General features: G+C 43.0%; 3 protein-coding genes across 3 annotated transcripts; all 3 read left to right on the top strand.

Annotated features, from left to right (window-relative positions):
- The first annotated feature begins 4613 nt into the window (after positions 1 to 4613).
- On the top strand, positions 4614 to 6449 carry LOC140523956 (C-C motif chemokine 4-like). The gene is made up of 3 exons (XM_072638509.1): positions 4614 to 4901; positions 5525 to 5639; positions 6047 to 6449. The coding sequence occupies exons 1-3, from the start codon at positions 4829 to 4831 to the stop codon at positions 6132 to 6134; spliced, it is 276 nt and encodes a 91-aa protein (XP_072494610.1). The 5' UTR covers positions 4614 to 4828; the 3' UTR covers positions 6135 to 6449.
- Positions 6450 to 11589: 5140 nt separating this feature from the next.
- LOC140527744 (C-C motif chemokine 4-like) lies at positions 11590 to 13329 on the top strand. Its single transcript, XM_072644896.1, has 3 exons — positions 11590 to 11756; positions 12366 to 12480; positions 12917 to 13329. The coding sequence occupies exons 1-3, from the start codon at positions 11684 to 11686 to the stop codon at positions 13002 to 13004; spliced, it is 276 nt and encodes a 91-aa protein (XP_072500997.1). The 5' UTR covers positions 11590 to 11683; the 3' UTR covers positions 13005 to 13329.
- Positions 13330 to 17589: 4260 nt separating this feature from the next.
- Positions 17590 to 19445, top strand: LOC140527743 (C-C motif chemokine 4-like). Its single transcript, XM_072644895.1, has 3 exons — positions 17590 to 17858; positions 18482 to 18596; positions 19033 to 19445. Exons 1-3 carry the CDS (start codon positions 17786 to 17788, stop codon positions 19118 to 19120), a joined length of 276 nt encoding a protein of 91 aa, XP_072500996.1. The 5' UTR covers positions 17590 to 17785; the 3' UTR covers positions 19121 to 19445.
- Positions 19446 to 23208: the final 3763 nt, after the last annotated feature.

Raw genomic sequence — 23208 nt, 5'->3', positions numbered from 1 at the left:
AGCATTTGGAAGGTGGAGAATGTTCAGAGGAAGGCAACGAACTATGTGACATACCTAGGGTCACAAGAGGATGATTGAAGAGAAGAGTTACATAAGCCATGATTTCTCAAGTCTTGTCAGGTCTGTCCTTTGGAAGAGCCAAGATTTGGGCTCTCTGGGGCCTTAGGATAGAGCCAAGAGCAAGGGGTGGGACTTTTAAGGATCTAAATTTGTGGCTTACATTAGGAAAAAGCTTTGTAACTGCTACAGCTGTGCAAACTGGATTGGTCTGTATCCAGCTGTGCTCAGTTGCCTCTCTCATGGAGTTCTTTAAACAGTGGCTAGTTAACCACCTACAAGGGATGTGATAGTAGGGAGTTTTTTCAATCACCTTTTGAAGGAGATCAATACGTTGCTGTTGTTGAGTCATTTCAGTCGTGTTTGACTGTTCCTGATGCCATTTTGGGTTTTCTAGGCAGAGATCCTGGGGTGGTTTGTCATTTCCTTCTTCAACTCATTAGGCAGTTGAGGAAACTGAGGCAAACAGAGGTGAGAGACTTGCCCAGAGTAACACAGCTATTAAGTGTCTGAGGTCACATTTGAATTTAGGAAGATGAGTCTTCCTGACTCCAGAACAAGCATTCTATCCACTAAGGCACACATACAGTCCTGAAATGCATTAATTCCACCTTGACATTCCTACCTGACCTCTGCGAGGGAGGATTTTTGTCATCTTGACCAATTCATTCAAACTTTGTTTCCTAGTTGTCCTTTAAGGATGATGCAAGATAAAAGGGGTAGAAAAAGAAACTTTTAAAAATACAAAGAGCTTTATTGAGGGAAAGGTTTTGTATATTATTCACTGTTGTTCTTTATTAATTGGTGGTAGTTGTGGGTAGGCAGTGTTCCCATTCTCCCTGCCCTGCGTGAAGTACAGGGCTGCTGGGCAGAAGAAATCCCAAGGGAGATTTGAAAGGGATTGGGAAAGAAAATGAGTCCTTGTTGAACTTCATATCATCCACCATTCCTCCCAGCTCAAAATCCTTAATCCTCTAGTCTAGCACACCCATTTGTTAGGGGTTTTGAAGTCTCCAAAGGACTGACTTTTCTCCAACATCCCTTGGGAAATAGGGAGAAGGAGTATTATGATCTCCATTTGAAGAATGACAAAGCTGAGTCTCTGAGAGATTAATTGCTTTTCCCATGAGTATACAGCTAGGAAGTGTTCGAGGCAGGGTTGGAATACTGCTCTACACTTTGAATACCAGCAAACTGTCAGCTCTACCAGACTAATCCAGAATGGTCCTCACAGGGACCTTCTATCCTTCTCTATTCCTAACAGTTGAGAGGCTCTCAAAATGGCCCCAGAATCAGAGAAAGTAAAAGATGTGCTTGTACTTTTCTTGGTCTCCTTTTACAAATCCATTTTATTTTTCTCAGATACACTTTACACCAATCATTTCTGAATGTTTCTTACGCTCGTGCATTGAAAGAAAGTTTTAAAAATGTCATTGGAAAAGTTCACCAAAACTCAGGGAATTTAAAAAATTAGGAAAGGAAAACATCAGTGTCTAAAGTGTCTAAATTGTCTAAAGGATGGAGATGATTGGGTGACACACTGTTTGTTAGTCAGTATCAGAGGCAGGATTTGTACCTTAGTCTCCCTGATTCTACACTCATCTCTCTAACTGCCACACCATACCACCTGTGCTGGAGGGGAAAAGGGCAAAGAATCCACAAGACCAAATGTGACTTGTCATGTGAGTGGCATCCTTATTTCTGTCTGAAACTCAAGGTGAAAAGCAGTCCTCTTGTGATTCCTACTGATAAGAGGGAATGCTAAACCTCAGTCTGATTTCCTCTTCCCTCTTCCTTTTTGGATCAGGAGAAAGTAGTGATACAGTCTTTCCTTCTCTTTTCCTTTCCTTTCCCAGAGCTCCAGTTTTCCAGTGGAAGACTAAGATGTTTCGGTGGCTTTATTGTAACATTAAACCTTTAATTCTGTGTCTTTTTGAGGACATATACTTGTGGTATTCCCATTTTTGGTCCCCATATTCCCATGGATCTCTCTATGTTCCCTGTGTCTCATTTTAGAGAGAAGGTCACAGAGGAAGAGAAACGGAAAGTGATTTATGACTCTCAGAGGAGGGAGGAAGAGAAAGCCATGGAACCAGAGAAAGGCCACAGGGCAAACCTCTATTAAGCCAGTGTTGGGTTCTGCAAACCCAACCACTGACCAGAAGGAAGTGATATCCAAACCTATGACCCTCACACATGATTAATTTCTTCTTTTCAATTTTGGACATCAAAATATCAGCAAATACAAACATCTCAATGTGCAAAGAAGAAAAGAGGAGCGTGTGTGAATCTGTAAATTTCTACTAAATAGAGTTTAGTGTTTTTAGGTATATATGAAGTTTATCACAATGGAAAATCACCTCCCTTAAGATGCTTGTGTCCCATTCTAAAATTCCTTTTCCCCCCTCAGTTTTTCATTGCTGCTCTTTATTTCTATCTTTGCCTTGCTGTTTGTTGCACCAAAGTCATCTTTCTACATAACTGATTGTGCATAAAGAAAAAAGGCACAAATGTTTGTCTCCTTTGGCGTCTCTAGTCTATCACCTCCCCATTAAATGGTGGGAAACTGGTTTCATCTTAAGTCTTCCACTGGAAGGATCACTCATTGCAGTGATCAGCATTTTTGAGTCATTCCAATTTGTTTTCATTGACAATGCTCCAATTATTTTATCAGCTTCTCTCCCAGTTCTGTTTATTTCATTCAGAAATAGAAGTAAGTGAATATGGCAGCAGAGTGTTTAGGAAACCCAAGGACACCCGCTTGGGTGAGCATTCCATATATGACCAAAACTACTGGAAACATTGGAAAGCAGCCAGAGAGAAAACAAACTTAGACCAAAATCTCACACCACCTACACAAAGAAGCTGCATGTGTCGTGGTGGGAGCTGGAAACTGACAAAGGAGTCCAGGAAATGCAAGGCTATATGAAGGTCTGAAGTTTTGTTCCTCCAGGCAATTTGATCATGGGGGAAAGAGAATAGTGAATGGAGAGGGGAGAGATGGGTGTGCAGTGGCATGATAAGGGTGCTGAGGGGATACTGATAAACTTGAGGGAGAAGCAGAGACTGATGAAACAAATGCAAATTGAAATAGGAAGGAGAGATATGGTCACCATTGATTTGAATGGCCTTCATACTGCTATGATACAAATAACTGCCTAGATTTTAGGACTGTTGGTTTAGAAGAAGGCTCATTAGCTGTCTGTCCAACACCAGCTGTGACCCAGAGAGAGGGACCTTTTCCAGGTGATTCCAATAGTGAGAGGCAGATCCTGGATCTGGTCCCAGATCCCCTGACTCCAGACCTAGATAGGAGAGTTGCATCTCAAACAAATTTCCGGAAAATTGAAGGAGATGCCTGTCTTACCCCATCACTTCTGAACCCATTAAATAGTAACACTGTATTCACATCTGTTTCCATATTTCCCACACATCTGTTTTTTTCTCTTTCACATCAATTCCATTTCTATTGGGTAAACCATGATGTGATGGTATATATGACAGTTGTGTACTTTAAAACATCATGGAATCATAAGTACCCTCATCTCCAAAGAGTCTCAGGTTGCCTCCTCTCCCATATGGATCTTCTGAAGATTTTTGTCAAACCCTGTCTGAGGTCAGAAGGCTTAAGGTTGAAACCTGCAACTGTCACATTCTGCTAATTAAAATTTGGAAAAAGCCACTTAAGAAGACTGGTACATACATAGCAACTATTCTACAAAGTAGAATTAGATTAGATTAGAGTATAGGCCAGGGGCACTGTGAGGTCAAAAATAACATAACTAATAATTTTCAGAGATGGCACTTAAACTTGGATCTTCCAGATTTCAAACCTAAGATTCTATCCACTCTCGTAATTAACCTATAGATAAGAATACCAATGCTGTCTACTTCAAAAGGTTATTGAAAAGAGGATAGGAGATAATTAATGTTAAAACCTTTGGTAAACTTAAAGTGATACAGATGTAATGTGTTGAAATCTTCACACAAGGAAGCAGATGAAGGAATATGCTAGGAACAGGATACCTCATTTCTTTGGCCTGCTCATGGCCACCATCTGCACAAAACTTGTCTAGCACTGCCCCTGAAGGATCCCAGATAGTTCCTCTGGATGGACCATTGTCTTTGAGTATAAAACTGTGAAGTCAGCAAACCTGAGAACACTTTTAGGATCTGCTTCTGATTCCCAACGTGACCTTGGACAAATCACTTCTCTTTGGGTCGAAGTTAATTAAGCTGGAAAATGAGAGTGTTCAACTAAAACCCCTGGGACCCTTTTGCCTCTCAATCTACAAGCCTAAGATCTAGGCAGTTACAATGTCAAAGCAGCAGGAAGGTCATGCAGATCACTTCTTCATATCAATGATCCACAAAACTCTCTTTCCTATTTGTCTTTACATATGTTTCATCTGTCGCTGTGCTAGCTCCAGTTTGCCATTTCCCCCTTAGCAGTCTTGACACCCCACCACATGCACACTTCTCCTCTCTCCATCCTGCTTCCTCTTTCCCCCATGAAGAAGCCACACTGGGGGAAGGTACCTCAGTTCTTGACACCAGCCTTACACTTCCTGGGTTCCCTTTTCAGTTCTGAACTCCTACCATGACACCAGCTCTCCAGGGGAATTTCCACTCCATTTAGGTTCCTTCCTTCTCTCTGGGTACTCCCACAATCCCCTATAAAAAGGGGCACCACACAAGAGACAGAACACAGACATCCAGAGTCTCTAGGTTCCTGCTTCTGCTCCTCCAAGCCTTCTCTTCTCTCAGGATCATGAAGGTCTCTGTGGCTGCCTTCTCCATCCTCCTGGTCATGGCCTTCAGCTCTCTGGCATCCTCTGCACCAGGTAAGTGAGTTTTCTCTTTCCCTCTGGCTGTGCCCAGGCCATGGTCATAGGCTGCATAGAACCCTGACAGGAGATGAGGCTGGTCTGGTGATAGAGATCTGTGAGGGTCAAGAGGGGAAGGGGAGGACTAAAAGGGAGGGGCAGGAGCAGGAGGAGGAAGGATGTCTGTGCTCTTTGAACTTGAAAATATTAACCTGCCCTTTACAGTGTATTCTGGTTAAATGATAGATGGAGATGAGACAAGAGAGGAGAGTGGGCACTGGACTGGATTCTGTGTCTGGCTAAGTTGTCATTCTAGTTTTGCCACTAATAACCCAAGTGACTTCCAGCAATTGGCTTCCTGGGCATAGGCAGGAGTTGGATGAGCTGCTCTCTGATATCCCTTATAGCTCCCACATTTCAGGTTTCCACAAATCATGGGATGGGAACAACAGGTCTGATCATCCTGCAGGCACAATGAGAGTCATATCTGGTACTGGGGGGAAGCAGAATGAGGCAGAAGAAGGGATCACATACCCAGTGTGCCTAGTATAGAGTATGTCCCTGGATTGGAGTCATCAGGTAAAGAATGAAAGGTGTGGACATATGACCTTACTAATCTCATGTCTCCCTTTTCTTTGCAGTGGGCTCTGACCCTCCCACCTCCTGCTGCTTCTCCTATGTCAGCCAACAGATCCCCAGAAAGTTTGTGACAGACTATTTTGAGACCAGCAGCCTGTGCTCCCAGCCAGCTGTGGTGTGAGTATCTACCCACTTAGTTTCTTGAGGGGATCCAGGGAGAGAGGATGGCAAGGGGAGATGGGGCCATTTGGCACCTTAGTGAAATGGATGAGTCAGGACACTCAGGGGAAACCCTGAAGTCTCCCAAGTAGTCCCTGCCCAAGCTGCTCACCCAAGGTGGGAGGAGAAACAGAAGCAACAGGGATTGTATGCTAAGATGAGTTTTCCTGATAAGCTCCACACTGGACCATTCTCTAGAGAGAACCTGAGTACTCAGAAATCCCTGAGAGATATTGCTACAGGTGAAGACTGTCCCTTAAGCCTCTGCAGAGATGTGTAGAAAGTGGTCAGTGCAGGACATGGGGGACCACAGAGAAGCATCTCTCCCTCCATGACCTCTAATCTATAATCCTCTCCATCCCCAGGTTCCAGACCAAAAGAGGTCGACAGGTGTGTGCCAACCCCAGTGATGCCTGGGTTCAGAGCTATGTGGAAGACCTGGAGCTGAACTGAGGGACTCAGGGACCTTGGACAATGTGCCTCAAAGGGCAATGGACTAAGCTGAGGAATTCCACAGGCAAAGGCAATCTCCCCAAACTTCAGCCTTCAGAAGATCCTCTCACCCAGTATTATTTATTCTTCTCTGTGAGATTTAATTTATGTAAATTACTTGGTGGCAACTTGGGTTATTCGTTCTTGCTGTTTTTGCTTCTGGAAGACAATTGTTCCCCATGGGAAATTCTATCAGCAGGTCTCTCTTCTTCAGAGTCCTTTGGATTCCACGAATATGTTCAGGACAGAGATTTCAGAATAAAATGTTTGAAAATAGTACCTTTTCCCTGTAGTTTCAAATGTTCTTTTGGGATAAGGGATTCAAGAGGGGTATTCTGCTCTTATCATATAAGATGGCTTGGCATCATTGGAAAGCAAAATTTCCATAACAGCTCTGTGGGCTCATTGGGCTCCTATCTCACTTTGAATCTGGTTAATGGGGATTCCAAAAATCCCATCTTCTCCCTTCTAGAGAAACAAACTTCCAGGAACGTACAGGCAATATTCTGCTGTTCTTTTCTGATATGACCTCACAAGGGGTCTTTTTGTCTGCGTCCAAAGTTTAAGAGAAATTTTGGGAAGCTAGAGAATGTTCTAAGAAGGGCATGCAGTGATGTGAAGTGCCTAGATTATGGAGTGAAGGATTTAAAGCAACTAGGCCTGGTCAGTGGAGAGAAGAGGAGAGCCATGCCACCCATGATTTCTGTTTTCAAGTATTAGAAGTTCTGTTCTTTGGAAGTGTTGAGATTTGTGTTCTCCGGGGTCCAAGGATGGAATCAAGAGCAAGGGGTGAAATTGTAAAGAACTAAATCTGGGTCTGACATTTGGAAAAATTCCTTAATAATTATAGCTGTCCAAATGGGAATTAGCTCCATCTAAGGTGAGGTGGATTCCCTGTGCCATGAAGGTCTTTAAACAGTGTCTAGGTGATCCCCCACAAAGGACGTGATAGTGGGGAATTCTTTCAATCATCTTTTGAAATAAATCAATATATAGAGGTTATGTCTTTCCAGTCGTGTCTGACTATGATGTCATTTTGGATTTTCTTGGCAAAGCTACTAGAATGATTTGCCATTTCCTTCTCCAGCTCATTTGACAGATGAGGAAACTGAGGGAAACATGGTTAAGAGATTAACCCAGGGTCACACAGCTAGTAAGTGTCTGAGGGAAAATCTGAACTTAGAAAGACAAGTCTTCCTGACTTTAGACCCAACATTCTATCCACTAATGCACATGTAAATTCCTGAAATGAATTGGAATTCTCACTTGGTCTCTGCCAGGCATTAGATGGGTGATGTTGGGCAGTGCATTCAACCTTTCTCTCTTGGGTATCCTGTGAGACTGCCCTGAGGCTGACATGAGATAACAGGGGTAGAAGAAGATGCTTTTAAAAATGTAAAGAGCTTTATTGAGGCAAAGGCTATGTATGATTCTTTGTTGTTTTTTTGTTAGTTCTTGGTGGTAGTGTGTGGGCAGTGTTCACATTCTCCCTGCCCTGCCTTCAGCACATAGTTGCTGGGGACTTGAAATCCCAAAGGGAGATTTGAAAGGTTTTGAGAAGCAAAATGAGTCATTGTTGAACTCCATGACCTGTAAGGTTCCCTCCAGCATCAAATCCTTGTCCCTCTAAGAATTCCTATTCTTAGGGCCTTCCAACATCTTCAAAGGACTGATTTTTCTCTCAACAATCCATATGAAATAGTAGGATGGAGTATTATTATCCCCATGGGATGGATGTGGAAACTGAGGCTCTGAGAGATTAATTGATTTTCCCATGATCATGTAGCTAGGAAGTGTCCAAGGTGAGGTTCCTACACTGCTCTACAGTTTGAATACCAGCATCCTGACAATTCTACTAAGCTAGTCTGGAATGGTCCCCAAGGGGAATGAGAGTGAATCAATCCTTTTCTATTCCAAAAATCTGAGGAGTTCTCAAAATGGCCCCAGAAAAAAACCAGAGAAATCCAAAGATATGTCTGTACTTTTTTTGGTTTTCTTTAACAATTCAAGTTTATTTTCTTCAGTTCATATTTTACACCATACATTTTTGAAAGTGTCTTATGCTCATGCCTTGAAAGAAAGTTTTTAAAATGAAAGGGGAAAAGTACAGCCAAACTCATGGAATTTACAGGATTAGGGAAGGAAAAGGTCAGTGTCTAAAGGATGAAGCTGATTGGATGACTTGCCCAGAGACACCTTGTTTGCAGTTCAGTATCAGGTACAGGACTTGAATCTCAGTCTCCCTGACTCTAGGTTCATTTCTCTAGCCATCACATCATATTATCTGTGCTGGAGGGGAGAAGGGATGAAATCCACAAGACCAGACTTGACTTGCCATGTGAGTGGGATCCTCATTTCTCTCTGAATTTCAAGGGGAAAAGAGGGGATGCTAAATCCCAATCTTATTTTCTTTGCACTTTTCCTTCTTGGTCAGGAGAATGTAGCTAGACAGTTTTTCTTTCTCTTTTCCCTTTCTCTCCCAGAGCCCCAGTCTTGCACTGGATGTCTAGTTAAAATGTTTCTTGACTTTACTGTACCATTAAACCTTTAATTCTGTCTTTTTGAGGACATATTCCTGTGGTATTCCCATTTTGGATCTCCATATTCCCTTGGATCTCTCCACGTCCTCGGTGACTCATTTTAGGTAGTAGAACAAGGAGAGAGAAAAAGGGGGAATGATTTATGATACTGCAAAGGGAGGAAGAGGAAGTCTTGGGACCAGGGAAAGGCTGCAGGGCAAACCTCTGTTAAGGCAGGGTTAGACTCTGTAAACTCAACTGCTGAGCATGAGAGAGAGATATCTAAACCTATGTCAGAGTGTCTCCAATATTGCCGTGACCCTCATACATTATTAATTTGTTTTATTATGAGCTTCAAAATATCAAAAAAATTAACGTTTCACTATAGAAAGAATAGAAAAAAGGGTTGTGTATGAATCTCTGAATTTCTACCAAATAAAGGTTGGTGTTTTTAGGTACATATTAAGTATATATTTAATATACACTATATGTATGTAAGTAAATATATATTGAGGTATATATTAAATTTGGGAATAGGAAATCAGCTCCCTTACTAGCTTGTGTCCTCTTCTAGAATTTCTTTTTCCATCAACTTTTCATTGTTGCTCTCTCCTTTATTTCTCCTACATTTGGTAACAAAGCCATTCTCTTAGATAACAGATTGAGTTTCATCAAGCAAAGCAAAAATGTTGGCCAGAGGTGAAAAAGTTTGACTCATTTGGCATCTCCAGTCTATCAACTCCCCATCAAACGGAAGGAATCAGGCTTTGTCTTCAGTGCTGTTGGCAGGATCACCTGTAGCGATCAGCATCCTCCAGTCATTCCAATTTGTTTTCATTGATAATACTCCACTCATGTCATTAGCTCTCCTCCAGCTTCTTTTTACTTCACTCAGAAAAAGAAGCAAGTGAACATTGCAGCAGAGTGTTTAGGAAACACAATAACATCACCGACTTGGGTGAGTATTTTTTTCACACCAAAAGTACTGAAACATTGGAAAGCAGCCAGAGAGAAATCAAGCTTAAAGTAACCACCTACATCGAGAAACTGCAGGCGTCATGGTGGGAGTTGGAAACAGAAAAAGGAACCCAGGAAATGCAAGGCTGAATCAAGGGCTGAGGTTTTGTTCCTCAGGGCAGTTTCATCACAGGGAAAAGAGAAGAGTCGATGGAGAGGGGAGAGATGTGTGTGCAGTGGCACCGTAAGGGTGCTGAAGAGACAGTGATAAACTTGAGAGAGCAACAGATACTGATGAGACAAATGCAAAATAAAATAGGAAGGAGAGATTTGGTCACTATTGATTTGAAGGATTATTCAGCATGGCCTTCATGTTGCTTTGATAGTATAACTGCTAGATCTTAGGACTGTAGGTTTAGAAGGAGAAGGATCCATAGCTTTCTAGTCCAACACTCTCCTTTTACAATTACAGAAACTGTGGCCCAGAGAGAAGGACTGGGTTCCAGGATATTTTAGTAGAGAGGTAGATCCTGGATCTGGTCCCAGTTCTTCTGGCTCCAGACCTGGAAAGGAAAGTTACATCTCAAACAAATTTCAGGAAAATTAAAGGACATGCCTGTCCTGCCCCACCACTTCTGAAGCTATTACATAACAGCATATTATGCACACCTATGTCCATTTCCCTCGTGTTTTGTTTTCTCTTTTTTATCATCAATTTCATTTCCCTTGAATAAAAGAGGATGTGATGGTCTATATGGTAGCTGAGTACTTAAAAATGTCCTGGTACCACACATACAATCCTCCCTAGAGAGTCTCATTTTGCCTCCTCTCCCATGGGGGTCTGCTCCCTGATTTTGTCCAACCCTGCCTGAAGTCAGAAGGCCTAAGGTTCAAGCCTCTATCATTTTATGGTTATTAAAATTTGGACAAGAATACTGGAATTAAGAATACTGGAAATTGTAAAGCAACTATTCTATAAATGATATGATTAGAGTGAAGGCCAAGGGTACTGTGAGGTTAAAAATTACACAGGTAATAATTTTCAGAGACAGCTCTTGAACCCAGGACTTCCTGATTTCAAGTAGAAGACCCTACCCATTCTTTGTCAAGAGACTTAATTAACCTAGAAATAAGAATACCAGCCCTGCCTTCTTCATAAAGGTATTGTAAAGATGATAGGAGATAATGAGTGCTAAAATCTTTCCTACCCTTAAAGTGATACATAAATATAAGGTGTTAAAACCTTCACACAAGAAAGCAGATGGAGGGATGGGCCAAGGCCTGAAGCCTCATTTCTTTGCACGGCTCCTGGTCACCTGCTCATGGTCATTTGCACAAAACTTGTCCAGGACTGCCCCTGAAGGACCTGAGGTGGTTCCTCTGGATGGACTATTTTCTGTGAGTATAAAAATGTGAAGTCAGCAAACCTGAGAACATTTCCAGGATCTGCTTCTGATTCCCAACGTGCCTTGGATAAGTCACTTATCTCTGAGGCATAGTTTCTTTACCAGTAAAATGAAAGTGTTCAACTTAATCCCCCAGGACGTTTGGACCCCTGAATGTACAATCCTAAGGTCCAGGCAATTATGATGTCAAAGCAGGATGAAGGTCATGTTGATCACTTCTTTATATCACTGGTCAATAAAACTCTCTTTCCTATTTGTCTTTGCCTCTTTTATCTGTCTCTGTGCTAGCTCCAGTTCACCACTTCCCCCTTAGCAGTCTTGACACCCCAACACATGCACACTTCTCCCCATGAAGTGGCTACACTGGGGAAGAGAACCTCAGTTCTTCACACCAGCCTTTCATTTCCTGGGCTCTCTTTTTTGTTTCTAACATCTACTATGATATCAGCTCTCCACTGGACTTTTCACTCCTTTTAGTTTCCTTCCTTCTCTCTGAAGGTAACCACTATAAAAACCCAGAAACCCAGAAACCGCTATAAAAAGGGGGCACACAAGAGGCAGAGACACAGACCTCTAGGGTGTCTCAGCGTGTGCTCTGCTCTGCCAAGGCTTCTGTCCTGTCAGAATCATGAAGGTCTCTGTGGCAGCCCTCTCCATCCTCCTGGTCATGGCTTTCAACTCTCTGGCATCCTCTGCACCAAGTAAGTGAGTTCTCTTTTTCCCTCTGTGGCTATGCCCAGGCTCTGGTCATAAGCAGATTAGAACCCTGACAGGAGATGAGGCTGGTCTGATCATAGGGATCTGTGAGGGTGGGAAGGGGGAGGAGCAGGAGCAGAAAAGATATTTATGCTTTTTGCACCTGAAGGTATTACTGTGCCCTTGAGAGTATACACTGGTTAAATGTTAGATGGAGATGAGACAAGAGAGCAGAGAGGGCACTGGACTGAATTCTGAGTCTGCCCAAATTCTCCTTCTGGCTTTGCCACTAATTGCCCAAGTGATGTCCAGCAAGTTGTTTACTGGGCAAAGGCAGGAATTAGATAGGGAGTTCTCTTACATCCCTTCCAGCTCCCACATTTCAGGTTTCCACAAATTATCCCCTATGGGGATGGGAAAGCAGGTCTGATCCTCCTGCAGACACAATGAGAAAGACACCTGGTACTGGAGGGAAGCAGGGTAAGGGAGAAATGAGGGGTCACAACCCCAATATGCCCAGTACTGAGCATATCCCAGGGATGGAATCAGAAGCTAAGGAATGTAAGGTGCGAACTTATGACCTTAATAATCTTATGCCTCCTCTTTCTTTGCAGTGGGCTCTGACCCTCCCACCTCCTGCTGCTTCTCCTATGCCAGCCAACAGATCCCCAGAAAGTTTGTGACAGACTATTTTGAGACCAGCAGCCTGTGTTCCCAGCCAGCTGTGGTGTGAGTATCTACCCACTTAGTTTCTTGAGGGGATCCAGGGAGAGAAGATGGCAAGGGGAGATGGGGCCATTTGGCACATTGGTGAAATGGATGAATGAGGTCACTCAGGGGAACCCCTGAAGTCTCCCAAGTGGTCCTGGCCAAGGTTGGGTTCTCCATGGAACGAGGTGGGAGCTGTTGACCCAAGGGGGGAGGAGAAACTGAAGCAACAGGGATTATATGCCCAGGAGAGGCTTCCTGAGAGAATTCCCCCTGGACAGGTCTCTAGAGAGAACCTTAATATTCAGGAAGGCCTGAGAGATGTTGCTAGTGGGGAGGATTCTTCCTCATGGCCCTCTAGAGATGTACAAGGAGTGGTCAGTGCTGGACATGGGGGGAACACAGAGAAACATCTCTCCTTCCCTGACCTCTCATCTCTCCTCCTCTCCCTGCCCAGGTTCCAGACCAAAAGAGGTCGACAGGTGTGTGCCAACCCCAGTGATGCCTGGGTTCAGAGCTATGTGGAAGATCTGGAGCTGAACTGAGGGGTCCTGAGGCCTTGGACAATGACTTGTAAAGGGAAATGGACCCAGCTTTGGAATTCCACAGGCAGATGCAATCTCCTCAAACTCCAGATTTCAGGAGATCCTCTCCCCCATTATTACTTATTCCTATCTGTGGGGTTTAACTCAAATTATTTGGTGGTAGCTTTGGGCACTTGTTCTTGCTATTTGCACTTTTGTAAGATGATTGTTCGCCATGGAGATGTCTTTGAGAATACTGGCTTCTCTTCCTAAGAGTCCTTTCATTATCTGCTGTATTGCTTGAACACCTGTAAGACAGATTTCAGAATAAAACTTTTGAAAGGCATATCTTTTTGCTGTGGTTTCAATGTTCTTTTGGGGTGAGGGGCTCAGGAGAGGGAGATCTTTTCTTATTCAATCAGACTGGCATGGCATCATTGGACAATAAAGGTTCTGTAAAAACTCTGTGGGTTCACTGGGCTGCCAACTCACTTTAAAACAGTGGGTTGATTCCAAAAATCCTATCTTCCCCTGTATTGAGAAGCAAAGTCCCAGGAATAAAGGCAATGTCCCTATATTTCTTATCTAAAAAGAGCTCCCAGGCAGTCTTGTGGTCCGTTTCCATACTTTAAGAAGAACATTTGTAAGGTGGAGAATGTGCAGAGAAAGGCAACCCATGATGTGAAGTGCCTAGAGTCACGAGAGGATGATTTGAAGGAAGTTTGAATAGTCAGTGGGGAGAAGAGAAGAGCCATGTCAGCCATGATATCTGCTTTCATGTTTTGGGGAAGGAGGGGAGAGTCTGTCCTTTGTAAGAGTTGAGATTTGTGCTGTCTACATCACCAAGATAGAACCAAGTATAAGGGGTGGAATTTGTAAGGACCTAAATTTGTGCCTGACATTAAGAGAGGCATCATAACAATTACAGCTGTCTAAACTGGAATGAACTGCATCAAACTGTGGTTTGTTCTCTCTCCCATGGAGGTCTTTAAATAGTGCCTAGGTGACCATGCAAAAAGAATGGGATAGTGGGGATTTTTTCCAATCCGCCTATGAAGAAATTTAATATATTGTTGTTGTTGAGATATTTTCAGGCAGTGTCTGACTGCTTGTGACTCCATTTTGCTTTTTCTTGGCAGAGATACTGGAGTGACTTGCCCAGAGTAATACAGCTAGTAAGTGTCTGAGGCAAGATTTGAAGTCAGGAAGAGGAGTCTGTCTGACTTTAAGCTCAGCATTCTATCCATTAATGCACATGGAAATTTCTGAAATGAAGGGACATTCCCATTTGGCCTCTACCAGGCATTCATTGGTGAAGTTGGGCAATGCATTCAAACTTTCTCTCCTGGTCCTCCCTTAAGACTGTCCTAAGGCTGACAAGAAATAAGAGGAGCAGCAGAATATGCCTTACGCGTTGTAAAGAGCTTTACTCTGGTAAAGACTGTGTATAATTCATTGTTGGTTTTTATTAATTAATGGTGGTTGTAGGTGGGCAGTACTCCTCTTCTCTCTGCCCTGCCTGCAGCACAGGGTTGCTAGAAATCCAAAGGGAGATTTGAAAGGGATTGGGAAGGAAAATGAATCCTTGTTGAATGTCATGTCCTCTATGGTTCCTCCCAGCTTGAAATCTTTGATCCTCTGTTCCAGAGGATCCGTTCTTAGGGGGTTTTGAAGTCTCCAAGAGACTGACTTTTCTCTCAACAACTCATGTGAAATATAGAGAGGCAGTATTGCTATTTCCATTTGGTGAATGAGGAAACTGAGATTCTGAGAGTTTACTTGATTGTCCCATGAGCTTACAGCTAGGAAGTGTCCAAAGTAGGGCAGGGGTTCCCAGTCACTCTCTACTCTTTGAAAACTTGCATGCTGTCAACTCAATGAGACTAGTCTGGAGTGGTCCCCACTAGGAATGAGGGAATCAATCCTTCCCTATCCATAATCGTTGAGAGGCTCTCAAAATTGCCCTAGAAATAGAGTAGCTTAAAGATGTGCCTATACATTTCTTGGTCTCCTTTTACAATTCAGTTTTATTTTTGTCAATGGGTATTTTGCACAATTCAGTTCTAAATGTCTCTTATGCTTATGCCTAGAGAGAAAGTTTCTGAAATGAAGGCAGAAAGGTTCAGCAAAACTCAGGGAATTTTAAGGATTAAGGAAAGAAATGATCAGTATCTAAAGAATAAGGATGATTGAATGACTTGCCCAGGGATACCCTGTTTGCTAATCAGTATCAGGGGAAGGATTTGTACCTCAGTTACCTGATTCTAAGTTCCTCTCTCTAACCACCACACTACACTAGCTATGCTGGAGGGGAAAAAGCCAGGGAATCTACCAGAGCAGAACTGCTTTGCCATGTGAGTGGGATCCTCATGTCTTTCTGAAACTCAAGGGGAAAAGCAGCCCTCTTTTGATTCCTACTGGTAAGAAGGAATGCTAAATCCCTGTTTCATTTTCTCTTCTCTCTTCCTTCTTGGGTCAGGAGAATGTGGTGAGATGCCTTTTCTTCTCTTTTCCCTTCCTCTCCCAGGACTCCAGTCTTGCACTGGAAGTCTCACTAAGGCATTAAATTCTCCGTCCTTTTGAGAATACAAACCTGTGGAATTCTCATTTTGGGTTCCCATATTCCTGTGGATCTCTTTCTGTCCCCTGTGACTCATTTTAGTTTGTAGGTCACAGAGGAAGACAAAGGGAGAGTGACTTAACATTCTCAGAGCAGGGAGGAAGAGAAAGCCATGGGACCAGAGAAAGGCCACAGGGCAAACCTCTACTAAGCAGTGTGAGACTATGCAAACCCAGCCACTGACCATAAGAAAGTGATATACTAACCTACATTAGAATGTCTCCAAAATTGCTGTGAACCTCACACATTATTAATTTTTCTTTATTACTATGAACATTAAAATATCAACAAATAGAAAACATCTTAATATGCAAAGAAGAAAAGAAAAGAAGAGGGTGTGTGAATCTCTGAATTTCCACCTTGGAAATACTTTGGCATTTTTAGGTATATACTCTACCACTATGGTAAATCATCTCCCTTACTTGCTTGTATCTCCATCAAGAATTTCTTTCTCACCCTCAATTTTTCATTGTTGCCCTTTCCTTTATTTCTTCTATTTCTGCCTTGCTATTAGTTTTCCTCAAAGCTGTTCTCCTATATAAAGAAATAAAGCAAAGGGGTTGCCCATAGCTGAGAATGTCTTTCTCATTTGGCATCTCCAGTCTATCACCTCTGCATGAAACTGACTTCATCTTCAGCTGGAGGGACCATTCATTGTAGTAATCAGCGTTAGTGAGCCATTCCAATTTGTTTTTATTGACAACACACCAGTCATTTTATTAGTTTTTCTCCAGGTTCTGTTTACTTCAGTGAGAAATAGAAGCAAGTGAACATGGCAGCAGAGTATTTAGGAAACCCAAGAACATCACCTACTTGGATGAGCTTTCTGTATATGACCCAAACTACTGGAAACACTGGAAAATAGCCATAGAGAAAACAAGCTAAGTCCAACATCTCACACTATCTACACCAAGATGCTGCATGTGGTGTGGTGGGAGTTGGAAACTGAAAAAGGAGCCCAGGAAATGCAAGGCTGTGTCAAGAGGTGAGGTTTTGTTCTTCAGAACAGTTTAATCATGGGACAAAGAAGAGAAAGGATAGAGAGGGGAGTGATGTGATGGTCTATATCATAGTTGTTTACTCTGTCCTGGTATCATATATACACTCCCGCCCAGGGAGTCCCATGTTGCCTATCTTTTTAGAGTATAGATCAGAAACACTGTGAAATGAAAGACTGCACAGCTAATAATTTTCAGAGATGGCATTTGGACCCAGGTCTTCCTGATTTCAAGGCTAAGACCTTATCCATTCTATGTCAAGAACCTTAATTAACCTAGAGATAAAAATACCAATCCTGCCTACTTCATAAGGTTATTGAAAAGATGATAGAATATGATCAATATTAAAATCTTTTGTATCCTTACAATGATACAAATGTAATGTGTTGAAATCTTCACACAAGGAAGCAGATGAAGGAATATGCTAGGAACAGGATACCTCATTTCTTTGGCTTGCTCATGGCCACCATTTGCACAAAACTTGTCTAGCACTGCCCCTGAAGGACCCCAGATAGTTCCTCTGGATGGACCATTGTCTTTGAGTATAAAACTGTGAAGTCAGCAAACCTGAGAACACTTTTAGGATCTGCTTCTGATTCCCAACGTGACCTTGGACAAATCACTTCTCTTTGGGTCGAAGTTAATTAAGCTGGAAAATGAGAGTGTTCAACTAAAACCCCTGGGACCCTTTTGCCTCTCAATCTACAAGCCTAAGATCTAGGCAGTTACAATGTCAAAGCAGCAGGAAGGTCATGCAGATCACTTCTTCATATCAATGATCCACAAAACTCTCTTTCCTATTTGTCTTTACATATGTTTCATCTGTCGCTGTGCTAGCTCCAGTTTGCCACTTCCCCCTTAGCAGTCTTGACACCCCACCACATGCACACTTCTCCTCTCTCCATCCTGCTTCCTCTTTCCCCCATGAAGAAGCCACACTGGGGGAAAGTACCTCAGTTCTTGACACCAGCCTTACACTTCCTGGGTTCCCTTTTCAGTTCTGAACTCCTACCATGACACCAGCTCTCCAGGGGAATTTCCACTCCATTTAGGTTCCTTCCTTCTCTCTGGGTACTCCCACAATCCCCTATAAAAAGGGGCACCACACAAGAGACAGAACACAGACATCCAGAGTCTCTAGGTTCCTGCTTCTGCTCCTCCAAGCCTTCTCTTCTCTCAGGATCATGAAGATCTCTATGGCTGCCTTCTCCATCCTCCTGGTCATGGCCTTCAGCTCTCTGGCATCCTCTGTACAAGGTAAGTGAGTTTTCTCTTTCCCTCTGGCTGTGCCCAGGCCATGGTCATAGGCTGCATAGAACCCTGACAGGAGATGAGGCTGGTCTGGTGATAGAGATCTGTGAGGGTCAAGAGGGGAAGGGGAGGACTAAAAGGGAGGGGCAGGAGCAGGAGGAGGAAGGATGTCTGTGCTCTTTGAACTTGAAAATATTAACCTGCCCTTTACAGTGTATTCTGGTTAAATGATAGATGGAGATGAGACAAGAGAGGAGAGTGGGCACTGGACTGGATTCTGTGTCTGGCTAAGTTGTCATTCTAGTTTTGCCACTAATAACCCAAGTGACTTCCAGCAATTGGCTTCCTGGGCATAGGCAGGAGTTGGATGAGCTGCTCTCTGATATCCCTTATAGCTCCCACATTTCAGGTTTCCACAAATCATGGGATGGGAACAACAGGTCTGATCATCCTGCAGGCACAATGAGAGTCATATCTGGTACTGGGGGGAAGCAGAATGAGGCAGAAGAAGGGATCACATACCCAGTGTGCCTAGTACAGAGTATGTCCCTGGATTGGAGTCATCAGGTAAAGAATGAAAGGTGTGGACATATGACCTTACTAATCTCATGTCTCCCTTTTCTTTGCAGTGGGCTCTGACCCTCCCACCTCCTGCTGCTTCTCCTATGTCAGCCAACAGATCCCCAGAAAGTTTGTGACAGACTATTTTGAGACCAGCAACCTGTGCTCCCAGCCAGCTGTGGTGTGAGTATCTACCCACTTAGTTTCTTGAGGGGATCCAGGGAGAGAGGATGGCAAGGGGAGATGGGGCCATTTGGCACATTGGTGAAATGGATGAATGAGGTCACTCAGGGGAAGCCCTGAAGTCTCCCAAGTGATCCTGGCCAAGGTTGGGTTCTCCATGGAACAAGGTGGGAGCTGTTGACCCAAGGGGGGAGGAGAAACTGAAGTAACAGGGATTATATGCCCAGGAGAGGCTTCCTGAGAGAATTCCCCCTGGACAGGTCTCTAGAGAGAACCTTAATATTCAGGAAGGCCTGAGAGATGTTGCTAGTGGGGAGGATTCTTCCTCATGGCCCTCTAGAGATGTACAAGGAGTGGTCAGTGCTGGACATGGGGGGAACACAGAGAAACATCTCTCCTTCCCTGACCTCTCATCTCTCCTCCTCTCCCTGCCCAGGTTCCAGACCAAAAGAGGTCGACAGGTGTGTGCCAACCCCAGTGATGCCTGGGTTCAGAGCTATGTGGAAGATCTGGAGCTGAACTGAGGGGTCCTGAGGCCTTGGACAATGACTTGTAAAGGGAAATGGACCCAGCTTTGGAATTCCACAGGCAGATGCAATCTCCTCAAACTCCAGATTTCAGGAGATCCTCTCCCCCATTATTACTTATTCCTATCTGTGGGGTTTAACTCAAATTATTTGGTGGTAGCTTTGGGCACTTGTTCTTGCTATTTGCACTTTTGTAAGACGATTGTTCACCATGGAGATGTCTTTGAGAATACTGGCTTCTCTTCCTAAGAGTCCTTTCATTATCTGCTGTATTGCTTGAACAACTGTAAGACAGATTTCAGAATAAAACTTTTGAAAGGCATATCTTTTTGCTGTGGTTTCAATGTTCTTTTGGGGTGAGGGGCTCAGGAGAGGGAGATCTTCTCTTATTCAATCAGATTGGCATGGCATCATTGGACAACAAAGGTTCTGTAAGAACCCTGTGGGTTCACTGGGCTGCCAACTCACTTTAAAACAGTGGGTTGATTCCAGAAATCCTATCTTCCCCTGTATTGAGAAGCAAAGTCCCAGGAATAAAGGCAATGTCCCTATATTTCTTATCTAAAAAGAGCTCCCAGGCAGTCTTGTGGTCCGTTTCCATACTTTAAGAAGAACATTTGTAAGGTGGAGAATGTGCAGAGAAAGGCAACCCATGATGTGAAGTGCCTAGAGTCACGAGAGGATGATTTGAAGGAAGTTTGAATAGTCAGTGGGGAGAAGAGAAGAGCCATGTCAGCCATGATATCTGCTTTCATGTTTTGGGGAAGGAGGGGAGAGTCTGTCCTTTGTAAGAGTTGAGATTTGTGCTGTCTACATCACCAAGATAGAACCAAGTATAAGGGGTGGAATTTGTAAGGACCTAAATTTGTGCCTGACATTAAGAGAGGCATCATAACAATTACAGCTGTCTAAACTGGAATGAACTGCATCAAACTGTGGTTTGTTCTCTCTCCCATGGAGGTCTTTAAATAGTGCCTAGGTGACCATGCAAAAAGAATGGGATAGTGGGGATTTTTTCCAATCCGCCTATGAAGAAATTTAATATATTGTTGTTGTTGAGATATTTTCAGGCAGTGTCTGACTGCTTGTGACTCCATTTTGCTTTTTCTTGGCAGAGATACTGGAGTGACTTGCCCAGAGTAATACAGCTAGTAAGTGTCTGAGGCAAGATTTGAAGTCAGGAAGAGGAGTCTGTCTGACTTTAAGCTCAGCATTCTATCCATTAATGCACATGGAAATTTCTGAAATGAAGGGACATTCCCATTTGGCCTCTACCAGGCATTCATTGGTGAAGTTGGGCAATGCATTCAAACTTTCTCTCCTGGTCCTCCCTTAAGACTGTCCTAAGGCTGACAAGAAATAAGAGGAGCAGCAGAATATGCCTTACGCGTTGTAAAGAGCTTTACTCTGGTAAAGACTGTGTATAATTCATTGTTGGTTTTTATTAATTAATGGTGGTTGTAGGTGGGCAGTACTCCTCTTCTCTCTGCCCTGCCTGCAGCACAGGGTTGCTAGAAATCCAAAGGGAGATTTGAAAGGGATTGGGAAGGAAAATGAATCCTTGTTGAATGTCATGTCCTCTATGGTTCCTCCCAGCTTGAAATCTTTGATCCTCTGTTCCAGAGGATCCGTTCTTAGGGGGTTTTGAAGTCTCCAAGAGACTGACTTTTCTCTCAACAACTCATGTGAAATATAGAGAGGCAGTATTGCTATTTCCATTTGGTGAATGAGGAAACTGAGATTCTGAGAGTTTACTTGATTGTCCCATGAGCTTACAGCTAGGAAGTGTCCAAAGTAGGGCAGGGGTTCCCAGTCACTCTCTACTCTTTGAAAACTTGCATGCTGTCAACTCAATGAGACTAGTCTGGAGTGGTCCCCACTAGGAATGAGGGAATCAATCCTTCCCTATCCATAATCGTTGAGAGGCTCTCAAAATTGCCCTAGAAATAGAGTAGCTTAAAGATGTGCCTATACATTTCTTGGTCTCCTTTTACAATTCAGTTTTATTTTTGTCAATGGGTATTTTGCACAATTCAGTTCTAAATGTCTCTTATGCTTATGCCTAGAGAGAAAGTTTCTGAAATGAAGGCAGAAAGGTTCAGCAAAACTCAGGGAATTTTAAGGATTAAGGAAAGAAATGATCAGTATCTAAAGAATAAGGATGATTGAATGACTTGCCCAGGGATACCCTGTTTGCTAATCAGTATCAGGGGAAGGATTTGTACCTCAGTTACCTGATTCTAAGTTCCTCTCTCTAACCACCACACTACACTAGCTATGCTGGAGGGGAAAAAGCCAGGGAATCTACCAGAGCAGAACTGCTTTGCCATGTGAGTGGGATCCTCATGTCTTTCTGAAACTCAAGGGGAAAAGCAGCCCTCTTTTGATTCCTACTGGTAAGAAGGAATGCTAAATCCCTGTTTCATTTTCTCTTCTCTCTTCCTTCTTGGGTCAGGAGAATGTGGTGAGATGCCTTTTCTTCTCTTTTCCCTTCCTCTCCCAGGACTCCAGTCTTGCACTGGAAGTCTCACTAAGGCATTAAATTCTCCGTCCTTTTGAGAATACAAACCTGTGGAATTCTCATTTTGGGTTCCCATATTCCTGTGGATCTCTTTCTGTCCCCTGTGACTCATTTTAGTTTGTAGGTCACAGAGGAAGACAAAGGGAGAGTGACTTAACATTCTCAGAGCAGGGAGGAAGAGAAAGCCATGGAGGCCACAGGGCAAACCTCTACTAAGCAGTGTGAGACTATGCAAACCCAGCCACTGACCATAAGAAAGTGATATACTAACCTACATTAGAATGTCTCCAAAATTGCTGTGAACCTCACACATTATTAATTTTTCTTTATTACTATGAACATTAAAATATCAACAAATAGAAAACATCTTAATATGCAAAGAAGAAAAGAAAAGAAGAGGGTGTGTGAATCTCTGAATTTCCACCTTGGAAATACTTTGGCATTTTTAGGTATATACTCTACCACTGTGGTAAATCATCTCCCTTACTTGCTTGTATCTCCATCAAGAATTTCTTTCTCACCCTCAATTTTTCGTTGTTGCCCTTTCCTTTATTTCTTCTATTTCTGCCTTGCTATTAGTATTCCTCAAAGCTGTTCTCCTATATAAAGAAATAAAGCAAAGGGGTTGCCCATAGCTGAGAATGTCTTTCTCATTTGGCATCTCCAGTCTATCACCTCTGCATGAAACTGACTTCATCTTCAGCTGGAGGGACCATTCATTGTAGTAATCAGCGTTAGTGAGCCATTCCAATTTGTTTTTATTGACAACACACCAGTCATTTTATTAGTTTTTCTCCAGGTTCTGTTTACTTTAGTGAGAAATAGAAGCAAGTGAACATGGCAGCAGAGTATTTAGGAAACCCAAGAACGTCACCTACTTGGATGAGCTTTCTGTATATGACCCAAACGACTGGAAACATTGGAAAATAGCCATAGAGAAAACAAGCTTAGCCCAACATCTCATGCCAAGAAGCTGCATGTGGCGTAGTGGGAGTTGGAAATTGAAAAAGGAGCCCAGGAAATGCAAGGCTGTTTCAAGAGGTGAGGTTTTGTTCTTCAGAACAGTTTAATCATGGGACAAAGAGGAGAAAGGATAGAGAGGGGAGTGATGTGATGGTCTATATCATAGTTGTTTATTCTGTCCTGGTATATGTTGCCTATCTTTTTAGAGTATAGACCAGAAACACTGTGAAATGAAAGACTGCACAGCTAATAATTTTCAGAGATGGCATTTGGACCCAGGTCTTCCTGACCAGGTCTAAGACCTTATCCATTCTATGTCAAGAACCTTAATTAACCTAGAGATAAAAATACCAATCCTGCCTACTTCATAAGGTTATTATAAACATGATAGGATATGATCAATATTAAAATCTTTTGTATCCTTACAATGATACAAATGTAATGTATTGAAATCTTCACACAAGGAAGCAGATGAAGGAATATGCTAGGAACAGGATACCTCATTTCTTTGGCATGCTCATGGCCACCATTTGCACAAAACTTGTCTAGCACTGCCCCTGAAGGACTCCAAATGGTTCCTCTGGATGGACGATTGTCTTTG

The sequence above is a fragment of the Notamacropus eugenii genome, chromosome 2 (assembly GCF_028372415.1).
Source record: "Notamacropus eugenii isolate mMacEug1 chromosome 2, mMacEug1.pri_v2, whole genome shotgun sequence".
Taxonomy (NCBI): Eukaryota; Metazoa; Chordata; class Mammalia; order Diprotodontia; family Macropodidae; genus Notamacropus; species Notamacropus eugenii.
This window is presented reverse-complemented; position numbering and strand designations above follow the sequence as displayed.